General features: G+C 37.7%; 1 protein-coding gene across 2 annotated transcripts in view; it reads right to left on the reverse strand.

Annotated features, from left to right (window-relative positions):
- The window catches only part of ST8SIA1 (ST8 alpha-N-acetyl-neuraminide alpha-2,8-sialyltransferase 1), a 132,981-nt gene that overhangs the window by 75,851 nt on the left and 30,050 nt on the right, over positions 1-27,080 (reverse strand). For both annotated transcript variants that reach the window (XM_019738024.3, XM_088798332.1), the window contains exon 2: positions 13,091-13,235. In XM_019738024.3, coding sequence (XP_019593583.1) covers positions 13,091-13,235 — 145 coding nt within the window. The remainder of the gene's footprint in view (positions 1-13,090; positions 13,236-27,080) is intronic.

The raw sequence follows: 27,080 nt of genomic DNA on the forward strand, positions 1-27,080 counted from the left end.
AGCTTTCTCTTCTATCAAACAGGGAGACATCTAAGGAACTACCTCAACAGGGTGTTAAGAGAGTTAAATAAGGTGGTAATTATTAAAAATGCAAGCCTGGTACTCAGAAATCACTCGGTCAATATTAGCTATTAATAACCTTAAAGTATAGAAGTGCCAATAACCACATAGCTCTGATCTCTGTCCTGTTTTCTGTCATTTTTGCAGTGCCCTCTTTCCCACACCTGCCCTTTTTGTACTGTAGGCTCCACACCCTTCCACTGTTCTGCTTACAGCATCGCTCAACCGTCGGGAAACAAGCAAGGAGATTTCTACACACCAAGATTCCCACCGTTAAAAAAGAAATAGCAAGCCCAAAATGGAGTCCTTTGCCCCCATGACAGCAAACCAAGACTTAACTGCAGTTTTCAACCTATCCCAAGAACGTGACCTCTGTCAATCCAAAATTTCCTGATTAGTAAAGTAATCTGCATGATAAAACCACTGCTAGTCCCTTCCCACCAACAGAGGTCCTGGTCTAAAATAATCCTTTCTTTTCTTTTGCCAATAACTCCCCTGCCACACCCTTCTTCCTATAAAAACCTTCCATTTTGTACAAATCCTTCTTCTTGTGAGACGGGATGCTGCCTGATTCATAAATTGCTTAAAAAGCCAATTAGATGTTCAAATTTCCTCCGTTGAATTTTGTTTTTCTAACACAACCTAAAACACAAATTTTATGTTTCCCTCAGGCATTCTCTTTGTAAAGACATAGCATTATCTATGACATTTTATTGCCACTATTTTTATTAATATAATAATAGTGTGCCTTTCTCCCTTAAGGTTTCCTAGCCCTGCTCACTTCATCCACCCCACATTTTATGAATCCTTCCCACTAACTAGGTTATTCCCCTAAACCTAAATCTTCATCTCTGACATCCTTTCTTGCTCTATTTGTTCATAATGCAAAAGGTCAACAATGGAATTATAAAATGCCTTCAAAATTTGATGACTGTCATTTACTTTTAATTTTTGACCTGTTATAGTCTGTCTTCTGAACATTGCAGAGCATTTTGCTTCCTCTGTTCCAAGGTCATTTCCATGCACCATGATTACAATCTGAAAAAGAAGTCTTAGAGGACTTAATTTATGTCTTTCACTTCCAGAAAAGTCACTAAGTTTTCAAGTAAAAGGATGACTGTTCTAACTGCCTACACTACACACTAGTCTAACATCTATAATCTGGCTGAAATCTTTTCCCTGGTTAGAGTTCCAAAAGGGTCAAAAAATTATTACCGTCTCTGGCAAAACGTTGCTTGGGAGCTACATCGATTAGTTTGTTTCCTAAACATATTAGTTCCAAAGTGCTACAAAGACTAGAAAATGTTTTTCTCCAGCAGCTGAACCAAGATAACTTGAAACCCAGCAAACAAGACGTATGTCAGTTTGAAAGATGGTGGTATTATAATAGCTATAATTTCAAAATACAAATCCCACACATTCATTTTGTGGGAAAATTGGTGCAGGAATGTCTTATGGTTAGAAGACTGAAGAAAAGAGGGCCTCATGGCCTCAGTGAGAGGAGCCTGGTGTTGGGATGTCAGCTCATGGCAGGGAGGAGACCCATGAGTCACCACCACCTTTTGACTCTATCACTGTTTCTGTCATTTAGTTCTAGATGGGCAGAGGGAAGAGAATGGGCAAATTGATATCTCTGACAGTGATTTCAAATCTCCAGAAAGAGCAATACTTTCTCCATCATGATGTCTTGTAAAATTGATTTCATTGCAACACCTGAGACTCTGTATTGACAAATAACCACACAAGGGCAAAACACAGCTGCAGTAACAAAGGGGCCTCATTAGAACCCTTTTTGACCATCTCCACAGTCCTCTTAAAAGCTGCAGTCTGACCCAGTTATTCTGAGGTGTCTCAAGTGGACTGCTTCCAAAGTATAGATTTCCCCCTACACTCTCTGATAATGAAGTCCTATTATCTTTATTTACACCAAAACATCGGCTGTGGGGTCTACTAGAATTATAGTAGGTGATTTTATATAGCAAAAACAAGCAGTTCCATTCATTCATTCCACTAAAATTTACTGAATCTTTATTATGCCCTCGGCATTATGCTACTAATAACTGAGATACCACAGCTCCCTATCCCCACAAATTAAACACTGTTCCTGGAGAGCTTCCCAGCTAGTGAGAAGGAACCTTGAATTAAATATTTAAACAACTGAATACAAATTTGCAAGTCAGAAGTACCTGGTGTTGTGAGGAGGCCCTGTGAGGAAATGATATTCAAACAGGATCTAAAGGACTAACATAAGTGAACTAAGAGGAGACAAGTCTGCCAGGAAAAGGAACATCGTGTTGAAAAGCTCTACAGAAAGAGAAAGCATAGTATTCCTCAGGAGCTGCAAAAAGGCTGGAAGGCAAAATTTTTGTAAAGGATGAGAGGGGTCACTGTGGACATTCATGCTGGAACCCTGTGCAGGGACCAGACCAACCAGAGCCTTATGGGCCCTTAGATGTCTGTTTTATCCTGAAATCATCAGGAAGCTAATAGAGGGTTTTACAGTACAAGTGATGGCATAATCTGATTTGCATTTTAAAACAATAACTCAGGTGCCATGTGGAAGTGGCCTAGAGGCCAAATTAGATACAAGAAGAGGCCAATGCTATTGTAGAATTCTAGGCAAAAGGTCATTGTCATCTGAAATAAGATGGTAGAGGCAACGGTGAAGAACAAGAAATCGATATGAGAAGAAAAAGAAATGACCTCCACAAACATGAAAATGTCCCTCAGCTCTAGCCAATAACCATTTCTTAAGAACAATGTAGGTTTTTAAAGTGAGCAAGAATATCAAAACAAACCCAAACCAATTCACAACGACTGTCAGGCACCAGGACTGTAGCTCAACATTAAAACTGTATGATCTTGTCACCTCAAAATTAGGATGAATTTCTGAGCACTAACAGGTGATTGTCAACACACCATCCCACACTCCACGCATTCTTGTTAACACCCAGACCCTTTCCTTCTCCCACTGCTATGGCCTTCATGGGACCAATCCAGGGTCATTCTAGCATAGGCGGCCCCTCCTTGCAAAAGAATTAGGTTGCTGCCTTGTGGTTGGAAGCAGAGCCCTCCATTCTACTGTTCATTCAGTACATTTTCATTTACCGCCTGCTATGTGCTATGTGCCAGGCCCTATCCAGGTGCAACTGCCTTCAAGGGACTCACAGCCTGGTGAACAAAGAAAAGAAGGAAAAAAACAACAACAGGTGGACAAATAATTGTTTTTCAATAATACAGTAATAGAGAGATACAGAAATTGGGGGAGGGGTGGATTTTTAATCAACATGGCAGGGCAATGTGAGAGAGGGAACTGGAAAGGTTTGACAGAAATGAAGATGCTTTAGCTGGATCTCAAAAGATAAACAAGAATTCATCAGACTAGAAAAGGAAGGGCATTCTGGGCAGGGGAATAGCATGAGCAAATGTAACGAGGACATGAAAAACACACAATTCGTTTGCGGAAATGCAAGTCAGTTGGTAATTACAGAGTATCAAATAAAGAGGAGCAGAGGGAATGAGGTAGATGGCAATGAATAAGCTTATATTATTGTATATTCTCCTAGAGTTCAGATCTTGAAGGCCTTGTGTGCCACCCTAAGAAGTCTGAACTTTACTCTATAGGTGGTAACCAGGAAGGTGAAATCATCGAAGGCGGATCCCCTGTAGTCTAGAAAAGGAAGAAGCCTCAGTGCAGTTCCATGGAAGCCAGCATTAGTCCAGTGTCAGAGGCGAATAGCACGGCTGGGACCCCGGAACGCCCATTATGCCAGGGAAGAAGCCCAGCTCTTGCCCCACCATGAGCTGATGTGCTAAATCATTTTTTTGGCTAGCTGTGTCATTCACCTGTATCTACAAGGCATAACCTCTAGCTGCCGATCATGGCAATGGAGGGCTTTCCACTCATTGCAAACACGGAGCTAATAAACCAGGCTGAAGCCAAGGCTCTGCCTTATCTTAATACTATAAAATCACAGCCTTTGAGCCATAGCAGAGGAGGAGTCGCTATATCCCTAATTAAAAGGCCCGACCCAGTGTCAGGGTCCCGTTCCTGCAGTCTACAACAGCTTAAATTTCAACATTTCTCATCGTGAAAAAGCTACAGCGCATCTACTAGCTGCTACTTGTTCTTCTTCATGCGTTTTCTCCAGGAAACACTGCTCCAGCAGGCTCAGTGAGTGTGCTATTTGGCCATTTGCTCTTGTTTGCATGGGGGGCAGTGAGGAGTGACTTAAGAGAATTTACATAAACAGATTTTCATCAGGACAGCATTGGCAGCAGAGTGGAGGCTGTTGCAGGGAGGCAATTTCAAATAGTGAAACTTTTTAGGAAGTGCTTGAATTAGTCCAGACAACAGATAATAAACCTTAAAAATAAAAGAGGTAAGGGATTTAGAGAGTAGTTAGTATGAAGGATGGATTCAAATGTAAGATCCAGGTGTCCAGTTCAATTCTAGTGATTGAGTGGGTTATGGTATCACTATTCAATAAGGGAATAGAGAAAAGAAGCAGGAAAGGGAGAGGGGAGTTTATTTTTAAACATGTGGAAAGTAAGAACCCACAGGACATTGAAGACAGTACCCAATAGGACAAATGGGAAAAGGGACCACATCTGTTTTCACTCACCATTATTCCCCTAGGAATCAGCACAGTCCCTAGCACACAGCAGTAGTTGCTCAATAAATACTTGATTAATGAACCGTTGAATACTTGCTTTATATAGAACCATCAAAACTTTAGGCAAGCACAGTTTTGCTGGCAGCAAGACATATTCATTTGGTTGACAACTTCAAGGACTATGAAAGGGAATTTCTGACGTATCAAATCCTCATTTCAAATTTAATTTCAACTCTGATTTTATTTGGTTTCAATTTTATTTTGATTTAACTAAATTTTATGGCTCAAATAGAAGTACTGTATTTTTCCCTGAGTTCAGAAGTATCACTGGCCTTTGGGTTTGAAAAACATTCTCTGACAATCCCCACCTCAGGCTTCTGGAAGCACCTGCAAACAGTAGTTACTTCAGTTCTTATCGACCTGGTTTGTTACAAAGTCTGTCAGGCTATAACAAGAAAAAAAAAAGGAAATTCCTAAGTTATGGCTCCAGAATTAACAACACTTAGTGAATATGCTATCATCATCATAATAAGTTAGACCCAAAATGTATATAAAGTCAGGTTAGACTGAACCCTAAGAAGAGAAAATTTTAAGCAAAATAATCAGATGATATATGTTTTATAAGGAGCTGTTAACCGGTGCTTTAGTAATAGCTGACCACCTCAAATAAAGAGACTATTGGATGAATCTAATTTGCAATTGTCTTTTTCTCAGCACTTTTTTTTTTCCTTAGAAAAGAGTTAAGACTCTGAGTCTGAGTAGACAGGAAAAATAAAATTTAGCAAGAAAAATCCTATGCATTATAGTTTTCAGAGTATAAAATGTTGGTTATCCTCAAAAAGCACTTCTGTTTTCATTACAGCCAAGCACATCTTGACCCACACCCCATCTATCCTAAATTTCTCCACCACACATATCGTCTCATCTATTTTTCTGACAAGCTGCTAATATACGAATATTGTCTTAATTAGCAATTTGCCCAGATTCTTTCCTTCACTTAGGTTCTACTTCCTCCATATTGTCACTCTCCACACAGCTAGGGGGGCAAAAATCTAATGTTTTTGTCTAAGACATCTGCTTCATCAGACCTATTTCTCAACTTCTATATACATCCTGAACCCACATCTAGGACATCTGCAGATCTAGCCTGAGCCCTGAGAAATGTGGGTGACTCCTGGCTTCAAGGGAATGATTTGGAGAGTGTTCACCCAAGGCTGTGGAAACCACCATCAAGTTACCTCGGGCCCTGGTTTTGAGGTGTGATTCTGGTAAATTGGCTTCTGTCTTATTTTCAACACACAGCCCTAGGCTGCCCTCTCAGATTCCTGGTTCCCAGCTCATCTCCAGTTCCAGAACTGTGCTTCAGCCTTGTTCTCAGAAACACTCCCTAATTTTGACTCCAATGCTGGAGAACCCCCCTCGTTGTTCCCTTGAGTCCCGGACTTGATAAAATGATCTGTTCCTAAGCCTCTGAAAGGATGGGGCCATGCCTTCTTCTGGCCAGTACGTCCTGAAAGCTGCCAGTTGCTAAAACCTCTAGCCTAGTGGCTGGGAATTTGAAGTCAATTGTTGTTCAAACTGGATCTCTGGATATAGCGCCATCCTCCCCCATTCCTCATCTCTGAGTTCTACACACCATTGACACATCATGTTACTCCTTATTATCTTCTGGTTACTGTTAAGACTTACTTATGATGAGAATTGAAATACCTCTCTGGCTACTGGCTAGACTTCCTGTTAGCCCCCACAGCTAAGTTCACTCCCCTGTCCCATCCCCACACTACCCCTTCCCCATCCTCTTGAGAAGGTCTACCCAGAACTTCTCAACCCTGCAGATAGCAGGTTACTTCTGGTCAGGCCATGAGGGATGAGAAGACTATTGTGCTAAAGGTTACAAGTCTATGAGCAAAAGGGAATGAAATGATTTGAACAGACAGAAACATTCTCTGTTCTCATTTGTATCTTTTTATTCCCTGATCAAATTAAGCCAGAGAAAATTCAGTGTTGATATACCTTTCTATAAATTAATCAAATGTATCTTTATGCATTTAAGAGATCTCTAATGGAGGTAAGGAGTGTAAATGAGCATATCAATGAGCACTGCAGAAATGAAATAGAGGCCTCCTGGTATACAAAAAAATGCTCAAACCTATATCAAAATAAGATTGAAATTCCTTTCTACACCTGGACCCTTGCCAGTAAGAAAGACCAAGATGAAGAAACCGACAGGAAATAAAGTAAAGATATACCAGCTTTTTCTGCAGGAAAATACCCTGTCATGTCACCAAACCTAAGATGTGTTATATGGAACATTAACACCTCCTGAAAAAAAGTTATCACTCCATCAGACCTACTAGATGAGATTTGGTTCAGGGGTAATTTATGTCATGCATCCTTTTCCCTTGTTCCCAGGAAGCTACAAGCCTGAGCCATAATCAACCTTTGTACTAAATTTTATATTGTCAAATATTTTAGAAAGGTCTACACCATGGTACAATAAACCATTGCTTACATTTAATTTTCATTTTGTTCTCAACCACAGTTAACCTGTGAATTTTAATTAGAGAAAGGTCTTGATTTGTAATTATTTTCTAAGTTTGAAAGACAAGGGACCTTACAATTTACCTTCAGCTACTCTGTGGGTTAACTCCATTGCATAATACTACCTTACATCTAATCATTGCTCTCCTTTTATACGGAGATAACAGATATTTGGAAATTCTATGATCATCCACTTTCCTCATCTTCTCAGTTACATAGCAATTTGAAGAATAGTGGATATTAATGCATTGTTTAGATACACAATCTTAATTCACTGTAAATTAATAATTTACCTCACCGTGAACTTTGAGTTTATCATATTTTCCAACTATAATGATATAAACGTACAATTGGCAGAGTTTGTATCCATTATTGCTTTATATTTCCCTAAGTCCCAGACTCAAGAGATTTATCTTTTCTCACCATTAACTGGCCTGGAAAATTGATTTTACCCCTTTTCTAGTAGTTCCCCCCCACACACATTGGTTCCTGTTATTACCAAAATGCCAAGAAAATGCTTATGTGCCATTAATCTTAAGCAGATAATAACAGTAACATGATTTTATATTTATAACGTGCATTCATTACAAAGTACTTTTACACCCATAATCTCATTGTAACTTTGTTTTTCATAATAACACTGAAATCTGAAGACCAGGTATTATTAGTCTTGAATTGAAAATTATAAAATTCAGGCTGAAAACAGTTACATGACTTGTCTGGGATCATACGTGTTATCATAGAAAGACCACGTCTAAAAGCTAGATCTTAAGACTCCATCACTTATATATTTCTCTAATGTTGGCATTTGGCCATGCATAATAGAGTAAATGGCCTGAATTATTTAATGGTAGTGGAACCATGTTCTGGATTTCTATATGAAAGAAGCAATGTGCAAAGAATAATTTTGCTTCCCTTTGAGAACCTAGATTTCTCTATTATAGAAATCAAAATGATGTAACTGGCCTTATTTCTCCTTTCCATATGGGTCACTAGGGAGCTTAAGGTCCAAGGAAACTACAGTGTTGTATCGGATCCTATAGCCTGCATATCTATACTCTTTCTTTCTCTCTCAAATAGCTACAAAAAAAGTTTCTCCATTTCTTCCAAGAGTATTCATATAAGGGAGGTGAAAAACCTTAAAATGGGTCCAAGGTAACTGAGTGATAAAAATAAACAACAGATCGACTAGAACCCATGTCTTTAAAAACAATAATATTAAACAATAAAACTTTTGAAATCAGACAGGCCAGGGTTCACATTCCAGCCCTCTACTTGCCAGCTCTAGAACCTTGAATAAGTTATTTAATCCTTCTCAGTCTCAGTTTCATCCATGAAATGAAGACAATAATGATAACCACACAGAGTTCTTGTTAAGATAGAGATAACATGTAAAGAAACTGAGGCAGACAGCACAGTCAGCATATGTAGTGCATTTGCCTAGACTTGAAATACTGAAGTCCCAGCCTCTCTTGCAGCTAGACATGCCCATGTGATTCAGTCCTAACCAATGACATACCAGCTGGAGTCTTTCCATATTTCCTCTTCTCTTCCTACTGGGATCCTGGACCAACACTGGAAGATTCCTTGGTCATCAGCTAAGGATGTTCAAGCAGGAAGACAATAGCCTGGGAGCTTGATGGCACTGTAGCTGTCATCAAATCCTGAACTACCCACCTCCTAATTCATTATTGCTTGAGATAAATAAGCCCATATTTGGTTAAGTCCATGTCAGGCTTCTGTTATAAAGTAGCCAAATGTCAGCTTGCCAATATGAACCTACTAACACACACTTAGCAAATATCTATGCCCACCAAACATTATTCCTCTCAGTTTCTTTATAGTTGAAAAGACATATGTTAAGAAAAATGATTACAGTAATATCGGTAAGTAAAAAAACAACCTTCAAAATGCTGTAGATTTTATTGTATGATTCAAATTTTGCTAGGAGAAAAGAACAGTAGCTGTGAGACTCAGGGATATCCAGGAGCTCAGAGGATTCTATTAAGCACATACTGAGAAGGGAAAAAATGTGTATTTTCATTAAAACAAAGGCATTTTGACAAAACTACTTCAAAATATCCTGCTAGGTTTTTCACGGGCCAAAGCACTGTGGGTCTAGGCCGAGTGGAACATGTCAGATAGTTTATGGTGACCAGAGGAGCTGGAAATGAGTGTCCCTCTGGGTGCATTAATGATGTTTCGTGATTCTTTACATGTGGCTTTGAGTGGCTAGTCTGAAGTGAAATGACTAGTCTAGTTTGTGATATCACATGACTATTTAGCACAATGCGAGAGAATGATGAGCCAACCGTGTTGTTATTACACCAAAAGGAAATGCTTTCCAGATTACATAAGCACAGTTGTGGTTTCTAAAATTCCTACTAATTCCCCACTCATTTCCAAGGAAATTTATGTTTTTTCTAAGCATAGCATGAATAGTTTTAGGCCAAAATAGCATTTATTCGGTAATATCTACAAACATGGTAGGATGCAGGCTTGAAAGGGACAGCCTTGGCAAGTCAGGAAGGAGTTGATGCTAAGCCAGGGATGGGGGGTTTCTCAAAGTGAAAACATTTACCATCACACTGTCCTCTCGAAACACACACACATTGAATATTCAGAAAACCTATGTGAGGGTTAAAATTTGGCCCTTCGTGCCTAATAATATTCAACAAATATTTCCCCAAAATACATTTATAAAGACATTTGGAAACAGCTGCACAGTCCCTGTAGCTCAGGCAAGGGCATTGCAGTCGTCCAGCCCAGGTGGGACAAAGATAGGAAGCCCTTGGCAAACATGAGCAATTGGAAATGAACATCTATACTGAGTGGGAAGCACTGCCCTAGGCACAAAAATGAAAAACGGCTCTTGTTCCTCAAAAGCTCACAATATGGTATTGAGATCAGCAGATAAGGTCTTTAAGAAAACTATAATATACAGATACACAGTTACATGGATAACTGCATATGAGGCAGAATTGAATAAATTTGATGATAAAGCTTCGGGAAGTCGTGAGAGTTCCAAATAAGAACTACTCATTGTAATTAAGGAGATTCCGTGTGGCATCTCAAAGTGCGCAGTATTTCAGCAGGACCTTCCTGGAACCTTCAGCCCTGATTCAGGACTTGCGAACTTTCCACAACACACAGAGCATCTTTCATTATATCTTGGCAACAACAACAACAACAACAAAAATAGTGGATAAAAGTTGGCAAAGGAATAAAAACAATAATAATGATGGTTAACATATATTGAGCATTTAGGGGGAAAGTGTAACAATATATTTAAAATCATATATTAAAAGTGTTATAGAAAATGATACACCTGAGTTAGAGAATGAGTGATTTGGCTTTATTTTGCTGAAACTCGGAGAAAGGAGGGATGCTTTGTGCATCTGACAACATTGAGCCTAGCCCACTCACCTGCATTTCTGCCTAATCAGCACACACCACTTTCTTCCCACATGGAACATGAAGCATATCAATGAATTGGCAACTCAGCTTCCCGATAACAAACCAGAAATATTTCACTAAGAAATAATAATGGGGTGAGGGTACAGGGATACACACCATCCTTTTTGTTGATGCAAACTGATTTTCCAAGATTTCTATAAATTAATTAGTCATTTCAGAATCTCAGCAGAAAAATACAATGTAACTTTTTGAAAAATCTATTTAAATTGGTTCAGCCATTTGACTGTATGCACACAGCGATGTAATGAGCTCTGCTTCCTTAAAAAAAGCAATTTTTTTCTTTATTATTCCTCTTGGTCTTGCAACTAGCACAAAGACACACAAAATTCTGTGCATGCACTTTAAAGAGGAACTGTTTCCTGCTTTCCTACTGTACAACTGGCAGTTAAGATGGAAAGCTAGTTTGTATTTCTTTAATCATCTCTTTTCTTCAAATCTGTTTTCTAGCACAAACTTAGTCAGTTGGTATGACTGAAAGCCCTCATGTATAAAAAGCTGATTTTGGATTCCTTTTTAAATGTTTCTATTTGATGAGCTGTTAAAGGCGATAGCTTCCTTATCTCTTCTTCATTTCATAGCAAATTGATACCAGGTTTTTACAAAGAGGATACTGTGGACTGGCTTGTTCACCCTCTAGTCCATCCTTTTTGTAGCTCCCTGCTGAACCTTGACTTAGAAACTGCCTCTCCTGGACTTTTTAGCAACTATTGTTCCAGATGTAAATTAATCTTACCCATTAGATGCACTCAAGGGAGATTTGGGAGGAGGTGGTCAGTTGGAACCCATCTCCCAAGGCTTGTTTCCGTTGGAGACAGTTGTGGCCACGCTAATGGCAATGGCAGCTGGGCTTTCTAATCCCTAAACCACAATTATGGCAATAGGTTCTTGAATTAAGTAATTCCAGGAACCACCTCTTGACTCCCACTTTTCAATTCCCCTAATGATTTTTTAAGTGCCTAATTCCTGATATGAAATATCTTTCTGCTAAATATACCTAGGAAGATTTCTGTTCCTTGCCTTAAACCCTGACTAATATAATTAGATTGTTTCATCCCTCCATCTGATGAGGCAAATATGAAGCAGGACAATACTAACACAACGTTTACAGGATGCTTTGTAGTTTACAAAGTACGTGGACGTGCATTATCTACCTCAATTCCAACCACAACTCGGAGAGGTAGCAGGACAGATGCTGCTCTCTCCACTGTACAGATGAGAAAGCTGAGTCTCAGAAGAGTTAGGTGACTTAGCAAGGCTTTTACTGAATAAGAGATGTAGACAAAACTCAATCCCACATTTCAAGAGTCTTAATCATTTCCTTTAACACGAGAAAGGCTCCCCATGGCAAATGAAGAAGAGAGAAAGCACAAGAGAGAGAAATAGAAGACAATGATTAAACCTTTTATTTCCTATCAAAAAATAAAAATAACCTATCATTACACTGTAAAACCACTAAATTAGACTAAAACACCTAAGGATAAGCTAGCAAATGGGGCTATTTTACAGAGAGTGTGACTTTGGATCTGGGAGAGGCTGTGCCACAACTTTATAGGATCCTTCCTTTAAAGACTCTTTGCTGTTAAAACAGATACATGAAAGGTTCAGTCCTGTTTTCCAGCTCTGACATGAATTCTCTTTCTGCACAACCATATGGCCAAACCAAGAGTGACTAGAAGACTTGGGGGGCAGGGGTAGGCAGGATTCATCTCCCCATTTCTCCCTAATGGCAATTTCACCTAATATTCACACCCCTCTCCAACTAGGGCTCCCTAGAAAAAAAGATTTCCTTTTTGCCCCACTTGCTGCATAGATATAATTTAGTAAAAATTTTTATTTCAATGTTCAAGAAACAAAGAAGAAAAACATTCAGCAAAGCTTGTTCTAGCAGTAACCTAACCACAGGGTGAAGGTTCAAGAAGAAAACATTAAGCAAATCTTATTCTAACAGTAACCTAACCACAGGGTGATGGTTCACAAGCTCTAAGAAGCAAGATCTGACAATGTGGTCCCCATTCCCTGAGAGCAACATCAGCCCAAAGACAATATGCCGGCACCACAATCTCCAAGATCATTCTACAGCCACCCGCTAACACTAGAAACCCACGATCCCCTGTCCTTGCTCCCTTCTCTGCTTGCTTCTTTCAGGCTCATATGATGCAAATCAAAAGAGCTAAGAAAACCGTTACTCTATAGCACCCTACTTCTGCCCTTGCATCAAAATATTCTGTGATTCCTTCACAGAAAACGACAACTATAAAGAAAGACATTTAAAATTAAGAAGAGAAGAAAGAGGAAAAGAAGTAGATGTGATTAGTTAGGCATACTCAATTATACCTTTCCTATGAAATCAAGACATGTAAGAAACTCTATTGAAAGGCAACAAACTCTATACTAACCTGGGGGAAGAGAGAATAAGTTGAATTGTCAATGGTGAATGAGTATAAAAACTCCCCATCATACCACATGCTCTTCCCCATGGGGGAATTCATTTTAGTCATAGCAAAGAGATGGGCAGGGTCACAGCAGTCTTCCATTTGTTTCCTAGGAGAGAAAATAGAGAGAGAAAAGAACAGCAGGTTAAGTGAGCAGCAGACTCATTCACTTGTCATTCCCACAGAGACGTGCAGCCTTACCTCAGTGCCAGCTCTTAAAAGCATCTGTGTCTCCAGGGTGATGACATTACTATTAATTCACTCTTCCAGCCATCAGGATTGATGACTGGAATTTTTCATAATAAAAAAAAAAAGTTTAAAAAAATGCATCAGCTACCAGATGCAGTTGAAATATGTCCACAGATAAAAAATAATCATAATTGCGGACTTACTGGTCGATTTAAATATCCAGGTCCAAAAAAGACTGGGATGAATACTTTGGAGACTGTTGAGCTATGCATCTGTAGTAGAAATGCATCTTTATGGTGATTTGACAAGCAGGTAGGTAAACTCATTGATAAGGGACTTTACATGAGCTGTATGGAGTAGGGAATGCACACCGTGGCCCAAAAGAAGGTACACTTCCAAAATTGAGGTTAAGATTAAAGACCAACCCCGGGGAAACCCTTTTAAATAGAAACAAAATGAGATGAGTGATGCGATTTCAGACACTTGGCAGAGCAACCTGCCTTCTAACTTGTAAATCTCATGGGCCTTTTAACTTGTCATTTTGTCTGAACCCTCAGTAGTGTTCAACACAGTTAAGCAACATGACCTTTGCAAAGGTCTCCTCACTCCCTTAGTGTCTGGAACACCAGGGTCTCCTGGGTTACCTCACCTTTCTTGGCAGGCTGCTTCTCTATTCACCCCTCAAATGGAAGCCCTGTTACTATTCTACAGGTCAGTTTTTATATTATCCTCTGACTAAAAGCCTGTCAGAAAACAATTCCTTTTGTTCACTGAGCTATCCTGCATAGAAGAGCTATTCCCCAGTCCCACCTTTAGAAGGACCAATAAAACAAACTGCTGACACAACCACTTCTGAATGGCAACCTCACACAGATATGCTTGCTCAGACATGTTTAGCTATCCGTGGTACAGAAGCTCAGAGCTGAAAGGGGATGGTAATGTGGAGTGCCTCCGTTGAAATCCCGGCTCTGCCACATACTAACTTCCTAACTGGAGAATGTTACTGGGCTTAAGAACTGGCTTCAGAGATTATTTTTGAGAATTCACCGAGAATGTGCAGGTGGCGAACATAGTAGAAGTTCAGTGCGTGTTATGAGATAAATAAATTGATTCAGTGTTAGGCACAAAACAAGTCTTAGCAAATTCAAGAAGACTGAAATCATTATCTTCTCTGACCACAATGGCATGAAACTAGAAATCATGAGGAGAAATTAATAAACTAGAGAACAGAAAAACAATAGAAAAGATCAACCAAACTAAGATTTTGTTCTTTGACAAGATAAACAAAGTTGACAAACCCCTAGCGAGAGTAAACAAAGAAAAAAGAAAAAGGACCCAAATCAACAAAATATAACTCAGAAAGGAGACATTAAAACAAATACCACAGAAATTCAAAGAATCACAAGAGATTACTATGAACAACTATATGCCAACAAACTGGACAATTTAGAAGAAATGGAAAAATTCTTAGAAGCATACAATTTACCAAAACTGAATCAGAAAGAAAGAAAAATCAAAATAGACCAATTACTATGAAGTAGATTAAATCAGCAATCAAAAATCTCCCAATCAAGAAAAGCCCAGGACCAGAGGGCTTCACTGGGGAATTTACCAAACATTTAAAGAAGAATAAATACCAATCATTCTCAAACACTTCCAAACATCGAAGAGGAAGGCATACTCCCAAATTCATCTTATGAGGCCAGTATTACCCTGATGCCAAAATCAGAAAAAGACACTACTAGAAAAGCACAGGCCAAAATCCCTGATGAATATAGATGCAAAAATTCTCAATAATCAAATTCAACAGCACATTAAAAAGATCATCCACCATGGTCAAGTGGAATTTATTCCTGGAATATAAGGATGGTTCAACATATGAAAGTCAATCAATGTAATATACCATGTTAGTAAAATGAAAGAAAAGAATCCTATGACCATCTCAATAGACACAGATAAAGCATCTGACAAAATTCAACATCCATTTAAGATAAATAACTCTTAACAAATCAGGCATAGAAGGAACATAACATATAAAAGCCATATGTGACAAGCCCACAGCTAACATCATCCTCAATGCTGAAAAATTAAAAGCTTTTCCTCTAAGATCAGGAACAAGATAAGGGTGGCCACTTTGACCACTCTTATTTAACATAGTACTAGAAGTACTACCTAGAGCAATCAAGCAAGAAAAATAAATAAAAGGTAACAGAATTAGAAGGGGAAAAGTGAAACTATCTCTATTTGTAGGTGATATGAGTATATAAATTTATACATTTATATATTTATATACATAAAATTGTAAAAACACAACCAAAAAACTGTTAGGGCTAGTCAGTGAATTTAGTAAAGTTGCAGAATACAAAATTAACATACAAAAATCAGTAGCATTTCTATACACTAACAACAAAGTTAATGAAAAATAAATCAATCCCATTTACAATAACATTGACAACAAAATAGTTAGAAGTAAATTAACTAGGGAGGTGAAAGATCTCTACTCTAAAAACTGCAAGATATTGTTGAAAGAAATCAAAGAAGACGCAAATAAATGGAAAGGTATCCCATGTTTATGGGTCAAAATAATTAACATTGTTAAAAAGGCAATACTACCAAAATCAAGGTTTGTGAAAGTTGACAAAAGTGGAGCTATTTTAAAATGGAGCCCAAGCAGCCATTTCAGAGGAACTGCCTTGCAAGTCCTGTTTTCTGAACCTTTGAACTGGGCCAAACTACCAACATTCCAAGAAGTCAGGAAGAACAAAAATATCTTGTTTGAAAGGAATGATAAAAGTAAACTTTGCCTAGTGACCATTTTGCCTGACAAATTGATGAAGTACCAATGTAGCCTTTGCTTGTCAGCACCAATAAACTTTCCGCGTAAATAAGTTATCTCATCTTCCTTGTTCATTTTTGTAAAAACCCTAACTCTCTCTCCTGCAGTCAGGACACTATTTGGGTTTTCATTAAATCTGTGTACCCTGAATTGTAATCTTTGATCCCAAATAAATAGCTTTGAACTGGTTCTTGTTTTTTTGTTTTTTTGGTTTTTTTTAGGTTGACAGATTCAATGCAATACCTATCAATATTCCTATGGCATATTTTACAGACACAGAAAAAAACAACAACAACAACAAAAAAAAAACACTCCTAAAATTTATGTGGAATCACACACACACACACACACACACAAAATAGCCAAAGAAATATCCTGAGAAAGAAGAACAAAGCAGGAAACATCACGCTTCCTGATTTCAAGCTATACTATAAACTTACAGTCATCCAAACAGTATGACACTGCCATAAAAAAATACAAATAGATCAATGGAACAGAATCGAGAGCCCAGAAATAAATCTAAGCATATACAGTCAAGTAATATTTGACAAGGGAGCCATGAATCTCAATGGAAAAAAGACAGTCTTTTCAATAAATGGTGCTGGGATAATTGCATATTCACATGTAAAAGAATGAAATTGAATCCATATTTCATACTACTCATAAAAATTAACTCAGAATAGATTACAGGCTTAAATGTCAGATCTGAAACTATGAGACTCCTAGAAGAAAACAAGACCTCCTTCACATAGGTCTTAGTAATGATTTTTTGGATATGACACCTAAAGCACATGAAACAAAAACAAAAATAAATAAGTGGGCCTACATCAAACTAAAAGCTGCACAGCAAAAGAAACCATCAACAAAATGAAAAGACAACCTGTAGAATGAGAAAAAAAAAATATTTGCAAAACCATATATCTGATGGGGGTTAATATCCAAATTATATAAAGAACTTATACAACTCAATAGCAAAAAACCAAATAACCCAATTAAAAAATGGGCAAAGGACCTGAACAGATATTTCTCCAAAGAAGAGATACAAAAGGCCAACAGATACATAAAAAGATGCTGAACTCACTAGTCATTAGGGAAATGCAAATTAAAACCACAATGAGATATCACCACACACCTGTTAAAATGGCTTTCATCAAAAAGACAAGAGATAACAAATGCTGGCATGGGTTTGGAGAAAAGGAAGCCTTATGCACTGTTGGTGGGATTTTAAATTGGTACAGTTACTACAGAAAACAGTATGGAGGTTCCTCAAATAATTAAAAATAGAACTACCATATGATACAGCAACTTCTCTCCTGGGAATATATCCAAAGAAGATGAAAACACTAAATTGAAAAGATAGCTGGAAAAGAAAGAAGATATCTGTTCTCGCATATTCATAGCAGCATTATTTACCATAGCCAAGACATAGAAAAAAACCTAAGTGTCATTCAATGGATAAAGAACTTGTAAGATAGATAGATAGATAGATAGATAGATAGATAGATAGATAGATAGATAGATAGATGATAGATAGATAGATAGATAGATAGATAGATAGATAGATAGATAGATAGATAGACAGATAGATACAATACGAGGAAATACTATCATTTACAACAACATGGTTGGACACTGAAGGCATTATGCTGAGTGAATTAAGACAGACAGAGAAAGACAAATACTGTATGATCTCACTTATATGTGGAATTTAAAAACTCATAGAAAAAGAGATCAAACTTGTAGTTATCATAGGAAGGAGGAGAAGGGAGGGGGAATTGGAGGAAATAGTCAAAAGATACAAACTTCCAGTTATAAGATAAATAAATACTAGGGATGTGATGTATACCATGATGACTATAGCTAACATTGCTGTAGGATAGATATAAAAGTTAAGAGTAAATCCAATGAGTTTTCATCACAAGGCAATTTTTTTTTTTTTACTTTTTTCTTTCTTTTCTTTTAGCATATCTACAGAAGATGGATTTTAGCTGAACCTATTGGGGTAATAATTTCACAATATCATGAATAATTTCACAAAATCAAACCATCATGCTGTATACCTTAAACTTATACAGTGATATATATATAATTTCTCAATAAAACTGAAAAAAAAATCCCCTGGGTCTCCAGTGCCAACTGTGGATCCTGACATCCAGACCCCTCCATGACCTAGCCCTTCCTCTCCATCATAAGTTTAATTTAAGTAACTTAACAAAGGCCTCATGCTGGTATAGCTCAGATTTAAACCCTGATCTAACTCCAGGGACCATGGTCTTAACCAATGCACTCAGTGGTCCTATTACTCTATGCCATTTTGAGCCTTGCCTGTTTCCATGTCTACCTCCCTCATAGGCTGCCTCTGGTGGCAGGAACTATCTGGTTCCTCACCTAGAATATGGTTTACTCAAAGGTGTTCCTGTTAAAAGTGGTCGAGGTAATTTGGACAAACTATCCAATCAAAACCCATTAGAAAATCTGGACAAAAACAAAATCAGTTTGAGAGCATCTGAATTAACAAGGAGTGAAAAAAATGTAAGGTCAAGAGCCAAGAGAAGAAAGAAACTCAGAGAGGAGAGTCCCACATTTGGGACCACTCTGTTCTAAAAGGCATCTGATGTTCTAGAAGAGGCAGCTAAAAGGCTGAAAAGCTGAGCCAAATTTCCAACAGACTTGTGGAACTGAGAGGATGAAAACTGGAATTCAAAGACTGTCAAGGAGATGTTGTCCTGATTAAATACCTTAGCTTTTTGGTTCGTACAAATAACTTAAGAATAAAAGTATACCAGAAATACACCAGCCCTCGAAGGAATTTAAGCCCCACTTTGAATGTTCTTAATCTCTGACTAGATTGAGATTATTCAATTATGACCCTAGATGCCTGGAAGAACGTAACATCATCCTAGTCCTCAGCTATCTTCTCAACATGCAGATACAATGTCTGGCACATAATTAAAACTACCCAGACATAAGGAATAGAAAAGAAAATATGATTCCAAACTAAGAGGAACAATCGGTAATAGGCACAAAAACAGAAGCAAAGATAATGAAGTTTTCAGATAAAGACTTTAAAATAATTATGCTTACTATATTTGAGGAAATAAAAGATTGAGAATTTTGGCAGGCAACCAGAATCAGAAAAAAAGGAAAAATGTAAAGCAGCTATCTGTAAATATTTGTTGAAAGGAAAGAAGGAAAGGCCAAGTTGATGAACCTTACTGAGTGATGGTCAACTAGTACCCTGTAACCCACGTAGCCGGCCAAGGAAAAACTTGGGGCAACGTAGCATCCTGATTATCAGCATGGATCCTGGAGCCAGACTGCCTGGGTTTGAAACCTAGCTCTCTCATTTACTAGTGTGTGCCCTGATATAAGCTCCTTAACCTCTCTCAAGTCCCCATCCTTGGCTAGTATGTTTTCAGTGGTCTGAAACTAAAACACAGGTTTAGAGGAGTGCAGGGTATTTACTTTTAGAGCACAGGGAGGATACAGGTGTACCACTCAGAGAAATAGTTGGGCAGTCATATGTGACAACTGAGGTTCTGAACACGAGGTCTGGATCAGAAGCACCAGTTGACACATAACCCTCCTCCCCATACTCCATTAAATTTTAAATATGTGCCCAAGTGGCAGGTACCCAAATTACAACTTACATTGATTTACAAGTGAGCTGTTTCTCTAATGCACAAATTTACATAGCAGGGTGAGATGCGGTAGGATTTCTTTACATAACCATGATCAGTGGTGCTCCTGAATAGCACTAGGAGGTCAGACATTATGTATTAAATTTAAGAATTCCATTCAGAAACATCTTTTCTTTTCTTGTTCTAATAACACTTAGGTCTGAGATTATTTCTGTTAACGATGAACAGAAGTTAGTGGAAGGCAAAACAAATTAAAAGGAGGAGACAAAAGTTATAGAAACTGTATTACAAAATTTTCAAATTATACAGACTTTTCTAAACTAGGGAATTGAACCAACGAACATGAAGATGAGCAGGGGAGTGGTCAATGTCAGAAGGTGAAGTCCAGGAATCAAGTTCCCTGAATTCACCTCAGTTCCACTCCTACTAAGGTAGATGCAGGACTGGAGCATTTGTTCTAAGATTTTTCCAGATCATAATTGTCTCTTTCATGACTTATGATTTATTTAGTTTTGGTATTTCTGTAACTGTTCCAGTATTTGAATAGATTCAAAATTATTTTCTGAGAAAAATTTTGGCTTTGCGTTATGACCCATTTCCACAGGATGAAATTCTGTGTAACAACACAAGCCAGGGATTCTCAATTTTCTTAACAGAATATTTACTATGCCACCTGCTTGTCTAAAACATATGGGTCTCTCTTTACTCAGCACAGAATATCAGCATTTCAACTTGTCAACAACCTTTAATTGACTGTAAACTAGCTCCCATTAAATGTGTGGTTAAAGGAATGGGTATTTGGGAGAGACAAAGAGATGTGTTAGCTGATTTTCTCCTATATATTCTTCTTTATATTCTTTCTCTATATCAAGTCAAATCACAAGCAAGTCAGATGTTTGCATTAAATACAGTAACTATTTTTAAATGTCCACCCTATAAACATTCACAGATGTGAACAGAGCTGTTCTTCAGGTCAAACACGTCAACTTAGCTTACCACCAACATATTATGAAAACAATCACACAGACATTGTATCTCATCCATCCATCATCCCTCACCTTGTTGCTATGTTTGCTACATTTGCCCTTAATAGTGATTGGTTTGTGAATATCATCGATCCCAATCATGATTTAAAAAGTGCAGCAGTATTGAGAGAGCTGACAGCAACAGTTAAGGAGAAGTGTAGGCTTGGAAATGGAAACAAAAGTAGAAATATTTTTTCAAAACTGAAAGCACTGGGAAAATAAAGGATATTACAAATGTAGAGAGAATGAGTCATTTGACAGAGTGAATAAAGAAACAACAATTAGCAAAAGAGAAGGAAAATGATAGATAAAATGAGCAATTTTTTAGTTTGTCAATAAAGGATAAGAGGCTGAAAACTAGAGACCAGACAAACCTACTATGATGTATTCAATGCTTACAGATCAACAAGACTGCATAAAACTGGGAGAAGTATAAAAATGAGTATATTGCTAAAGAAAAATCATAATTGTCAAACGTCTACTAACCCAATGATAATTCAGGGTAATGGTAGAACATTATGAAAAAGTTTAAAGGAGAAGGTGTCAGAAGAACCACTGATGAAAATGTGTAGCAAGCCGTGGGTGCTTCCTGATGTTAAGGTCAATGAATCTGTCCATTAGAAGGAATGGGGAAAATATTTATTAAATTACCTGTTAAGGAGGAATCCCTCACAATATCTGGGACCAAGGAAACTGGTAGCTATTTCAAAATCCTTCAATGCAGCAATTTTTCAAGATGATGGAATAGGTAAATGCTGTGCCTCCCACCTCCCATGACCACATTAAAATTATAACTAAATTATAAAACAATCAACCTTGAGAACCATCTGAAGACCAGATGAGCAAAACCCCTATAACAAATGATATAAAGAAGAGGCCATGCCAAGACTGGTAGGAGGAGCAGAGATGCGAAATAGGCTGACCCCAGACCCATAGGTAGTGTTTGAGTATTGGAAGGGACACCTCGGTGGCAGAGGTCCCCCCTGGAGAGGGAGGGGTCCCAACCCCATACCAAGCTCCCCAGACCAGTGGTCCTGTGCTGGGAAGAGAAGTCTTCACAACATCTGGTTGTTAAAATCAGCAAGGATTTTGTCCAGCCCAGTGAGACAGAAGGCAACTGAAAACCCAGACATCCTATTAAAGGGCCCATACACAGACCCACTTGCAAGCACTAACCCTAGGCTCTGGTGAAGAGGTGACAACTTGAGAGGCACCAGAGACATACAGGGAAAGACTGAATTATGTGGCTGCAGAATGAGGGCTAGAGGGACAGCCACCATTATCCCTGTGTGGAGACTGCCTCTTGTGTAGCTTATAGGTGGGTGCCATCTTTCCTGTGTTGAGACCTCCACCACACGGCCAAATTTGAGACCACACTGGCCTAGTGAACTTTGCATGTGCCCTACTCTGGTGACTCCCTGGGACCCCACCCTGTCCAGCTGTGGGGCATTGCTGGGGGTACTCTCAGCTCCTGGGTGGCCAGCCTGCCCCGCAAGCTGCAAGAGGCTTTTCCAGCAGTGGATGTCCCGAGGCACCTAGAAAACTTTTGGAAGTGGGCAGTCAGCCCTAGCTTGCATGTAGCCTTTCTTGAGCAGTTCTTGTGGATTTGTGGGCCTGAGGTGAGCAGCAGCTGGCCACGGTATTCTCTGGATGTTGTGCACAGTGGTAACAGATGCAGCACTGGTTCAAAAACTGGATCTGCATTAACTTTGTGAACACTGCCCACCCCAACCTGGTGATTCCTTGGGACCCCACCCTGCCCAACTTGGGCAGCATCACCGGGGCACTGTTAGCACCAGGCTATGCAGCGCAGCCAGCATACCTAAGGAGGTTCTTTCAGAGGCTGAGCCTGATGAGTAGCCAGCAGGTAGCTAAGGCCTAGTGGTACCCTGGGCCTTTTGCTAAGCTGCCCCAGGTCCAGTACAGGTGACAGCCAGCCTTGATTCACAGCAAGGCCATCCCCACATGACTCCACAAATTTGAAAAGATATGTGCACCCCTATGTTCACTATGGCTCTATTTACAATAGCCAACCAAAATGTCCATCACTAGACGATTGGATAAAGAAGATATAGTACACATATACAATGGAGTATCACTCAGTTATAAAAAAGAATGAAATCTTACCATTTGTGACAACACAGATGGACTTAGAGAGCAGTAGGCTAAGTGAAATAAGTCAGACGAAGAAAGACAAATACCATGCAATCTCCCTTATATATGAAATATAAAGAACAAAATAAGCAAACAAACATAACAGAAATATACTCATAGATACAGAAAATAAATACTAGATGGGAGAGGGCTTGGAGGACTAGGTGAGAAAGGTGAAGGGATTAAGAAGTACAAATCGGTAGCTACAAAATAGTCACTTGGATGTAAAGTACAGTATGGGGAATATAGTCAATAATATTATAAAAACTATGAATAGTGTCAGGTGGATACTAGACTTATCGGGGGGATCACTTCATAAATTAAAGAATTGTCTAACCACTATGCTGTACACCAGAAACTAATATAAAATAATATTGAATATCAACTATAGTTGAAAAACAAAAGTCATGGGGATTTAAAGTACAACATAGGGAATATTCATATAGTCAATAATATTGTAATAACTATGTACAGTGTCAGATGGGTAATAGACTTATTGGGGTTATCACATTGTGAGGTATATAAAAATATAATCACTATGGTGCTTTACACACCTGAGATTAATATAATATTGTATATCAATGGTAATTGAAAAATAATTTTTTAAAAATTAAAAAGAAATCTTTCAATGCTTATTAAATCTAACCGTTTGGAGAAAATGTACCTAATTGGCTATAAAACTAAAAGCAGAAGAACATGCTTTCAAAGGACAGACTGACACTCTACTTGGTGGAAATGTATTGGGTAACGCAAGGTTAAAAATTATTTTTGGTCATTTTGGATTAAAAACAACCTTTGGAACTGTAACCTATGTCAAAGTTGAAAAGTTTCTGAATTAACTAACCAGAAATGCCTCCATCACATTACACTACAAAGTCACGTTTTTATTAAGGGTCAGTATAAGAAACAGCTACATCAAGAATAGCAGTCAATTTTCTATAAGAATGAAGGTAACATTTATTATGTATCCATAGTCTTGTTTACCTACATAATTTCTTCTTTGAATTTAGTGTGAGGAAAAATATTTTGTAATTACATAGAAATGTATGCTTCTACTTATCAAACAATGAAAATTATTTTGACCCATGAAGTGTTCCTTTGGTCTGAGTCATCAGGAAGTTCAGAATTAAATACAGTACGGTTTTAAGACTATCTCAGCCTCAATTCCATGGACTGCTATCCCTCTACTTTTTTTTTTTTTCAGTTTCAGGTGTACAAAACAATGTAATAAACATTTACACCCTTCACAAAGTGATAACTCCCCCGTCTACTACCCCTCTGACATTGAATATAACTGTTATAATTTGATTGATTATATTCCCTATGTTGTACTCTATGTTATTAATGGTTGCTTTTTAAATGTCAATGTACTATTTTTAATTTTAGAAATTTATAATTTTAAAATGCTAATTTTAGAAATTTTCTAAAATACAAATGATAAAAAAATAAGCAAAAATAAGTATCACAATAATCCCTCTACACAGATAACCACTATTAATAGATTGTTATATGTACATTTTTCCTATGCATTAATTCAATTATTCCCTTAGTCAGAAAGTATCAACAAATATTTATTGAGTACCTAGTATGTGTCAAATACAATTCTGGAGAGTGAACATACACCAGTAAACAAGACATGTTCAGTGCTTGCCCTCTTGAAATAGGAATTTAGTCTGTTTCCAATTTATTGATGGTACAAACTATTCTGTCGTAAAATTTTCATGCTTAGATTTGTGAACACATCCATGATTGTTTTCCTGGGATAAATTTTTAGAAGTATTTGCTGAATTAAAGGTAAATACTAATGGGGTCCTTCTTGCTTCAAAAACATGTTACAACATCTTAGATTTTTTTTGCTTTTTATTTTTAGCAAAGCAAAATAGTTACAGAGTTTAAACTACTATAAGGCAACAAAAGCAAGAGTTCCTTTTGATATTCATCACCCCCAGAACAAAAAGGCAATGGTTTTCATATTTCTCATCATCATTCAATTAGTGCTATTTCTTTTTACTATTTTTTGTACTATCTTATTACTTACTACTAAAGAAGGTTAAGAACCACTTTCTAATCCTACCCCAAACAGACATGAACAGACTTTTCTTGACCCCACATTCCCTACAGAATTGCATTAAAAAGTTTTAATTAAAGCAAATATTTTCATAGTATTATAAGTCTCTATTACTTAATAGCTGAGTCAGACAGTGTACTATCACTGTATTTCCTTTCTTACAGCCTTTTTAAAATTTGCTCTTCCAGGAGTTTGTTATTGCCTAACTTTTTCATGTCCTTAATTTACCATGTACTTTTCAATAATTCCCCTTTTAATTCTTTAAAGAACTGTAACATTTTCACAATTTAGTCAAATACCTCAAGAAATCAATCAGTTCAATTCTTTTTTTCTTGGGGACATCTCTTATAGAACCTCCTGTTCCCCTGCTCTAATTTGGGCTGCTTTCTTGCTAGTCTCAATAAACACCTGTCATCTTCGAAACGGCCTTCACGTCTTTTCTGTATCTTATTTCCCAGTTTCCTTTATCCATTTTTTGTCTTTCTTGGTATTTCTTCATTCTGGTGTAGCATATACTCTATTTCCTTCTTGAGAACGGGTGCAAGCAAAGTATAAATAAATATATATATATACATATATATGTATATATATGTGTGTGTATATATGTATGTATATATGTATACACACACACACACACACACACACACACACACACACACACACATATATATATATATGTTTGAGTCTTTAAGTGCTGAAAATACCTAGTTTGGCTGGGCACAAAATTCTAGTATAGAAATAATTATAAGATTTTGATGGCATTGTCCATTATTTTCTAACTTCCAGTGTTTCTATTGAGAACTCTGGCATTATTCTTATATCTAATCATTTGATTATAATCAGTTTTCATCTTTGAAAATGTTTAAGATCTTAAATTGGGGATTCTGAAATTTCACAATATGCTTTGGATAAGTCTTTTTGCATTCACTGTGCTGGACACTTGGTGGTCCCTTACAACCAGGAAACAAGTCCTTTCGTTCTGGAAACAGCCTTCTATTATTCCTTTAATAACTTTAATAACTTCTACCCTCACTTTCTTTTATATTTCTCCTTCCAAAATTCCTACTAACCAAACTTCTCACCATTTTTCCATTTCTCACCTCTTTATTTTTCTTTTCTACTTTTTGGGGAAGTATTTCCTAAATACTCTTTTATAAATCCATGTATGGACTTTTCAATTTCTACTACCACATTTTTAATGTCAGAAAGTTCTTTCTTATGTTTTATTTTCATAGCTTCCTAACCTTTGTGAAAGCAATATATTTTCTTTGTGAGAATCATAATTATATCATTTGTTATGTATTCTTCTGCTTTGTCTGCTTCATGTGTGTGTTTCCCATTGGTTTATTTGGGTCTCTTTCTTCCATGTTAGACGCTTTATAGAAATATTTACAGATCCATAGCTGTCCATCTATGTTTAAGAATGAAGCACTAACCAGTTGAATGAAAGCTCTTTATGCTTGAGCAGTGATTCCAACTGCTGGGCCTCATCAGAGTGTGATCCAGCAGGGACCCAGTCATTTCACTAAAGAATCCCCAAATGTCAGTATCCACAGTTTTGTCTCTTGTACTAATCAGTTTTCCCAGAGAGGAACCTTCCAATTTCTTGATAAGGTATAAGCCTAGTTGGTACCATTCTGGGGAGCTAAGTGAAAATGGGGGGCTTAGGTCTTTTCAGAACACAAGCTTTCTGTTAGTCTCCGTTTCCAGCTGATATTCCAAGTCCACGGTCTCTGTTTCTTCTCCAGTCTTCTAACAGATGGGCAAGGGCAACTCCTGTGTCTGTGGGTAAGGGGAGATCTGGAATACTCCCAGCTAATCTTCCATTTTTTTAGTCTTATTAGCACTCATCGCTAGTTGCTGAGTTTTTCAGGAATTCTGCAACATGAACTAGTTTCCTTCTTAAGGGCTTTCCCTGCTGCAAACACTCAAGTTTTCGATTTCTGTATTCTCCTAGTTGGATAGCACTGAGTCATCTGCTTTTCATCTCCTAAATATTGTTGATGTCTTTTTGTCGGCTAGTGTCTCCTCTTCCATTCTC

Source organism: Rhinolophus sinicus, chromosome 1, assembly GCF_057876585.1.
Source record: "Rhinolophus sinicus isolate RSI-liver-muscle chromosome 1, RSI-T2T, whole genome shotgun sequence".
Taxonomy (NCBI): Eukaryota; Metazoa; Chordata; class Mammalia; order Chiroptera; family Rhinolophidae; genus Rhinolophus; species Rhinolophus sinicus.